This window comes from Orycteropus afer, unplaced genomic scaffold (genome assembly GCF_000298275.1).
Source record: "Orycteropus afer afer isolate SDZICR_OR568_19922 unplaced genomic scaffold, OryAfe1.0 scaffold00056, whole genome shotgun sequence".
Taxonomy (NCBI): Eukaryota; Metazoa; Chordata; class Mammalia; order Tubulidentata; family Orycteropodidae; genus Orycteropus; species Orycteropus afer.
In genome coordinates this window covers 3048509-3056129 of record NW_006921643.1, presented here as the reverse complement: position 1 = coordinate 3056129, position 7621 = coordinate 3048509, and the positions used below count along the sequence as shown (strand labels likewise).

General features: G+C 45.3%; 1 protein-coding gene across 1 annotated transcript in view; it reads left to right on the top strand.

The window, feature by feature from the left end:
- The first annotated feature begins 3220 nt into the window (after positions 1-3220).
- GFRA3 (GDNF family receptor alpha 3) overlaps positions 3221-7621 on the top strand; it is a 30295-nt gene continuing 25894 nt past the window's right edge. Inside the window, exon 1 of the mRNA XM_007939080.1 lies at positions 3221-3296. Within this exon, the coding sequence (XP_007937271.1) occupies positions 3221-3296 (76 nt within the window). The remainder of the gene's footprint in view (positions 3297-7621) is intronic.

Here is a 7621-nt window from a genome sequence, read left to right as displayed (position 1 = left end):
CCCTTCCTTGGGTTTCCGAGGCAGTATCACTATGGAAGTAGATTGCCCAACCTTCCTTCCGAGAAGTGGCTGGTGGGTTTGAACCACCAGCCTTCTGGTTAGCAGTCAAGTGCCTTAGTTACTATGCCACCAGAGCTCCTGAGGGAAAGGTAATAGTGGGAATTAAAGCTCAACAGTGGGAGTGGGAGAAGGCTTAAAGAGAGTAGAATCCATATAGTCTGATCATAAGAGGAGAAAACCAAGATTATAAATGAAAGTAGAATCTTTGGGCCTTTCAGTCCCAATCAGTGCATTATAAGGCCCTACCATATGACAGGGTTTATGTCTTAATCAATTTTGCATGTGGCACAAAACTGGTCCCATAATCAGTCTCAAAAGGTTATTGAATTGAATGATAGCTGAGTGATACCATCTCTTAGAAAGGACTGACTCAATTGTCATTATCTGGAAGGTTCCCAATGGCAGTGGCTGCTTATCTAGCAGGTGTTGGCATCACAGGACATGGTTGGTAGAGGGTGTGCTGGAGGGGCTGTCAATATTAGTCTTGGAGTCATATTTATTTGCAGAGGCTTCCTTTTACCTCCCCTAGCCTTGGTTACCAATCCTCATTAAAGGCCTCGCAATGTCAGGCCTTCTACCTAGTGCTCAGACAGGAATATGCTCCAGGCATCCCCTTTCCTCTCATGAAAAGGCCAGCCTCTTATAAGTGGGATTGGGCATTGCTCCTAGCCCATTAGCTTCATCCTGTGCCTGTCTCCCAGGTATAGTCATGGGCATAGGATTGAGCAGACACTTTAAGGGCACCGTAAGCAAATGTCAGAGGAGCTCTGGTGGTGTAGTGGTTAAGGCATTTGGTTACTAATCAGAAGGTCAGTGGTTTGAACCCACCAGCTGCTCTGCAGAAGAAAGATTGGACAGTCTGCTTCCATAAAGATTTAGAGCCTTGGAAACCCCATGGGGATCTCTATGAGTTGGAATCAACTGGATCACAGTGAGTTTGGTTTTGACTTTTAAGCAAATGTCAAAAGAGTCCTGGTGGTGCAGTGGTTAGAGCACTTGGCTGCTACCTTGGTCAGCAAACCCACCAGCTGCTCTACCCAATAGGAGAAAGATGAGGCAGTCTGCTTGCATAAAGATTTACAACCTTGAAAACTGAGGCTGTGCTAGTCTGTTTTACAGAATCTCTCTGAGTTGGAATCTACTCACCGGCAGTAGGTTTGGTTTGTTTGGTTTTTGAGCAGTTATCCTTTCTCCTTTCCCATCCCATCCTCCTACCCCAAACTTGAATTTGCAGGGTTTCTGGCAGAGGGGGAAGGCAGAGGCTCAGCTCTTTCCTAGCATCCCAATCACCTGAAATTGTTATATATATTTTTTATTTTGTAAGTTCCTTTTTGAAGCTATTGCTAAAGTAGAGTGAAAAGTTGCTGCTGTCAGCTCCCCAGCTATATAAGTTTCCTAGACTTACTAGAGGAGGCTCTGGTAGTGTAGTGCCTAAGGCACTTGACTACTAACCAGAAGGCTGGCGGTTCAAAACCACCAGCCACTCCTCGGAAGGAAGGTTGGGAAGGAAGGTTGAGCAATCTACTTCTGTAGTGTTACCGGCCTCGGAAACCCGAGGAGGGGTTGCTATGAGTGGAGTCCGACTGACGGCTCATTAACAACAACAACAACAACAGGCTTACTAGAGGGAGGTCACAGGAAAGGTACATAGAGGAGGGTAGAGTTGTGGGAAAACAGTCCCTGCACAAAGGCTGAGTAGCCAGATGTTCACTTTCACAGCTCTTCTGTAAAGCTGGCAAGGGAGATATAGATTAAAACGAAACACAAACTCCATTTAAAGTGCATTACTGCTCAAGAACCAGTTCCCCCTGGGCAGGAGAAGGGAGAGAAGGGTACATCAGTCTCCTTCCTTATCTGGGGCCACATGTCTTTCTTCTAGCTTTGTGAAAGGTGATTTACACCCCTGGCTGGAATGACTCTCTTTCTGAGCTGATTACATCGGCAAATGCCCCCCAGAGGCCACAGCAGGATGGCCATATTCAGAAGCAGCAGCCAATAAATCTCAAAGGCTTGTACTTCGTTTCTCAATACCCTCCCTTCTGGCCCTCTTCCAGGTCCGATGTGGAAGTAAGGGGGGAGCCAGACTAGGGGCCTCATGGCATGATGCTCCACTTCTTTTCACCACCTTCTCTTTTTCTGGCACTGCTTCGTTCTCATCTTTCCAAATCATTCCCTCTCTATCTTTACCCAGAGAGCCAGTGAGAATCAGCCCCAGCCTCAATAAATACTTCTTTCCTTAAGGGTAGAAGCTGTGGGTCTGTTTAATCTTTGAGCACCCTGTGCTCTGCAACTCTTTCACCATCTGAAAATGATGAGGTCCCTAAATAGTCTCAGTAGTCACTTCCCTTCATGACCTTGTCTTTCATCCACGGAAGTTTCTGTTATTTAGTCTAAGGGGGGTTTAATCCTTCCATTCTCCCTCGTCACACTGAAGGGGCTGGATTTTGGAGCCAGTCTGGTAAGACTCTTGGGACCTGGCCCTAGGTTTTCTTCCAGCAAAATCGTTTCACCTGTCTAGGACTCCCCATTGCAGAGCCTTGGCATTAATGACAACCAAATCCTACCTAGTCTTGAAGATTCTTCTAAGGTGGAAAGAACACCGTAGACTTGTAAATTCCAAGGGCAAAAAGAAGAAAATTGCTACAATTACAAGCGCCCTTGTGCTGATTTGTTCAAGTTCTGTTACAGTATTTCAGTTGTGGTGATTTTTGTTTTGCTTTGTGTGTGTGTCCAGAAACTGAGAAGAGAGTGCTTTTTTGGAGAAATGCTTGGACCCCACTCTAAGGCAAGTCTCCAGCAGCAGCCTCCACATTCTCTTGGGCAGATTTCTTCCTCTAAAGTTCTCAGCAGACGCAGGTGATCAGACTTAGTGGAGCACCCGCTTTCGCACCGCGCCCCAGTCGCCCCTCGCACGCGGGCCCTTGTCCCCACCCTTGCACGCTTTCTTCGTTTAGAGGAGTGGCGCGGTGAGTCTGTTCGCTTCGGAGTTGGAGGGCGGCGCCCAGGACCCTGGAGGGAGAGAGTCGGCGGCGCCGCGTGAGGAGAGGCAGGAGGTGGTGGTGGGAGGAGGTGCCGGCCGAGGAAGCTCCGCTAGCAGAGCTCAAGCGCTAATCGTGAGCAGAGCGCAGCGCCGTGCGGACCCGGCGCCCGCACCCGCGCTATGGCATGCCCGCGGAGCCGACGACCGCTGCCGCCGGTGATCCTGCTCCTGCTGCTGCCGCTGCTGCTGCGAGCCGGTGAGTGTCGTCCGTGGGTACGCGGAGCCCGCGTGGGCCAGAACAGTACTGGAAGGTGGAGGTGAGCATGTAGGCGGGGCTGCCCAGAGAGAGCTCAGCACCCAGGTTCGGGTTCACTGGAGCAGCCGCCACTGGGTTCCGTGAGTCCGTCCACCCGAGCCTCGGAAACTGGAGAAGGAAGGCTGGGCGGCTGGAAGAGGCAGGGTCCCATGCTTTTACAGTGTCTGAACTGTTGCAGATTAAGTGCCAGCAATGGCCTGGGCACCCCCAGAATCTCCTCACTTACTAGTTCCCCTCTTCCCTCTTTGAGGTTGCCACAGGCACAGAACAACCCACAGCCAGGCCACTGCCAAAACAGTATCTGTAAGAGGCGGCAGATTCTGATCAGAAGCAGGACTGCTCTTTGCTCCACACGGGCTTCAGAAACTCACCTGTTTAAAAAACTGGGGAAGGAGAAACTAGTTCCAGATGAAGGAAAGAGGTTATGTTAAAAATGACTTTGCACAAATTAGGATTGTAAACTGCTGCCTGAGACTTGATAATATCATTTTCTTGTATTGTTGACACTATCGCTCACCACCAGCATTAGGCACCACCCCACCCCACTCCCTTCAGAGTATACTCATTATTTTTTTAATTGGACAGAAAACTGGTTATTGGGCAGGATGGCCTTTCTTCTGCAAACAGCCCGGTACCCACCTTGACCTATAATAGATCCACAATAGGTGTTTTGTGGAATATATAGTTCAGGGCACGTGATCAGAGCCATAACATTCCCCCAAGGAAAGTCAGCCTGGGATCTATGATCCCAAGGAACATGTCCATGGCCTTTGGAGTGGAATGGGTAACTCTGGAATCTCATTGTGGGGCTTCTGCCCAGAGCCTGGAGGGGAGGGAATTCTGAGGCAGAGATGGCACATGTTGGCCAGAGCCCTCAGTCCACAAGGTGGTAATACTGAGATACAATCCTAGCTGCCAGACACACTGGATGGAGGGAGAAAAGGACTGGGTCTGTCCAGATTGACTCCATCAGTAAATAAGTACCATGAGATATCACTCATCTGACTTGACTTGATGCCCAGAAAATTCCACTAATCCTAGCAATATGGCTGGTCATGTCAGGATCAGGGTAAATATTAAAACCCCATCCCCGTCACCAATTTAGTGAAGCAGGATGGGTGACAGGACTATTTTCCATAATAATTCTTGATAGCAGTGGTTTTTGGTTAAGTGGCCTTATTGAAAATCCCTAAAACAGTCATCTAGGAACTGCAATGTAGGGCCACTTGTTCCCCAAAAGCACAAACCAACAGAGGGTGTGAGCAATTGAGTAGAAAATACTTCGGCTCAGAGCCCACCAAAGCCAAGTATGAAAAACCCAACCAACCCACAAAATCTCATTGCCACTCAGTTCATTCTTTCTCATGTGAACCCCATGTGTTTTAGAGTAGAATTGTGCTCCATAGAGTGTTCAATGTCTCAGTGCCTAAGGCACTTGACTGCTAACCAGAAGGCTGGTGGTTCAAACCCACCAGCCACTTCTCAGAAGGAAGGTTGGGCAATCTACTTCTGTAGTGATACTGCCTTGGAAACCCACGGAGGGGTCGCTATGAGTTGGGTCCAACTTGACAGCACATAATAACACAACGACAACAATCTTCCAGAAGTAGATTGCTAGACCTTTCTTCCACAGCACTGCTTGGTGGATTTGAACTGCCAGCTTTCAGTTAGTAGGCAATGTTGCAAACTGTGGCACCCAGGGACCTGCCAAGCATAAAGGAGACCTCTAATTCACAGGGGAGTGGAATCATGTATTAAAAATCATTTTGGACTAAGTAGGAGGTAGGAGAACTGGGTTCTGGCCATGATTCAGTCTTTCTTACTACATTCCTTTGTGCGTGTTACTTTTCTTTGTTCATCCATCTATAAAATGGGGGCCTATGCTATAGGCCTTCTTGGGGAGCAACAAATGAGAGTCTGTACCCTGAAGCTTAGCTTGAGTTCTGACTTATTTGCAGCTACTTATTCTCTAATGAACCAAAAAGCAAAAACCCAACTCAGGAAGCCAGGTTTCTGACTAATCAATACGAAGTAAAGACATGGTAGTGATAGTGTAAATGAGGAGGTAGGGTAGGAGAGTGATGGGGGGACTGTGACAAACCAGAAAACACCTGTCAAAAAGGGAAGTCATTATTCAACTCCAGCTGTTACATTGTGGAGATGTGGTCCCAGTGTTGCCGTTTTTCAAGAGAAGTTGGAAATCAATAATTTCATGTGAAAGACAATTTTTAAATGTTGGCAATTAATTATAATTATTAATTACAAAAAATGCAAAATGCAAAAAAAAAGAAGGAAGAAGGAAAAAAAATACTCTGTAGACTGAAGGAAACACATTTGTACACTGGATTAATTTGTGACCTTTGCCTTAGAAAGCCATGTTTCACAATCCAGGAAACATAAGTTCTATCCTGTTCTAATGAAATACCCCAAGTTCTTTTGTTGACCTGGAATGCCCCTAAGTCCACCACTGCTCAACTTTGGTGAACGATCATGTAAAAGATGAGAGATTTTCTTTTGAAAGTTGTTGTTGTTGTTGTTGTTATGTGCTGTCGAGTCAGACCCGACTCATAGCGACTCCTTCTTGGGTTGCCGAGGCAGTATTACTTACACCTCAATATTTAGTCCACTGAAAGCAATAAGACTTGGACCTGTTACTTTATATTCAGCAAGCATTTATTTGGTACCTACCTGAAGTAAGAAGATCTTAAACTTTCAGTATTTTTCAATCAGTTTCTATCCATCCATCTCTCCCTTTCCATAAAGATAAAATTCCCATGCCTTCTTTAAATATTATTTGAAATTTCAAAAGCTTTTTTTTTAATCTCTAAATATAGAATTCTCTGATACTGCATGCTTTTTAGTATGGTACAGTAGCAGACAATTTTACATTTAGAGATAAAAAAAAGCTTTTTAAAGGAGCTCTGGTGGTATAGTGGATAAGACATTTAGCTGCTAACCAGAAGGTCAGCAGTTCAAACCCATCAGCTGCTCTGTGGAAGGAAGATGGGGTGAGCTACTTCCATAAAGATTGATAGTCTCAGAAACCCAATAGGGGTCACTATGAGTCAGAATCAACTTGACGGCAGTGAGTTAGAGTTAAGTATGCTTTTTATTGTTGAAAAAATTTATAATACATTTGTCAATTTAATGTTTTTCGTGTGTATAAGTTAGTGACATCGATTACATTAATCATGTTGTACAACCATTACCAATATCCACTGCCACGTTTTCCATCACCATAAACAGAAACTCAATACTTCCTAAACAATGACTCCCCTTTTCCTCTTTCTTCTCTTCCTGCCCCCCCACCATAACCACTAATAAACTATGGTCTCCATATATTTGCCTATTCTACTTATTTCATGTAAGTGAGATAATATAATATTTGTCCTTTTGTGGTTGACTTACTTCACTCAGCATGTTTTCAAAGTTTATCCATACAGTAGCATGTATCAGGAATTCGTTTCTCTTTATATTTGTTTGAGTAATATTCCATTCCATTTTTAACTAGACAGTGATATGATCTGCTATGTTGGGAATGACAAATTGAAAAGGAATGATTTTACATTCATTGTCAAAAAGAACATTGTAAGATCTATTCTGAAGTACAATGAGGTCAGCAATAGAATAATATTCACATAATTTCAAGGAACACTAGTTAATATGACTATTATTCAAATTTACACACCTATCACTAATGCCAAAAGGAAGAAACTGAAGATTTTTACCAACTTCTGCAGTCTAAAATTGATGAAGCATGTAATCAAGATGCACTAATAATTACTAGCGATTGGAAACAAATTGTTGTTGTTATTGTTGTTGTTGTTATGTGCTGTTGAGTCAGACCCGACTCATAGCGACCCCTCCTTGGGTTTCTGAGGCAGTATCACTACGGAAGTAGAGTGCCTCATCTTCCTTCTGAGGAGTGGCTGGTGGGTTTGAACTGCCAGCCTTCTGGTTAGCAGTCCAGTGCCTTAGGCACTATGCTACCAGAGCTCCTTGGAAACAAATTAGGAGGATCCAAAAAAAAACCAAACTCACTGCCGTCAAGTCTGATCTGACTCATAGCGACCTCTCCTTGGGTTTCCAAGGTAGCATAGTGCCTAAGGCACTTGACTGCTCACCAGAAGGCTGGCAGTTCAAACCCACCAGCCACTCCTCGGAAGGAAGGTTGGGCAATCCTACGTGCATAGTGATACTGCCTCGGAAACCCAAGGAGGGGTCGCTATGAGTCGGGGCCGACTTGACGGCAAAACAACAACAAT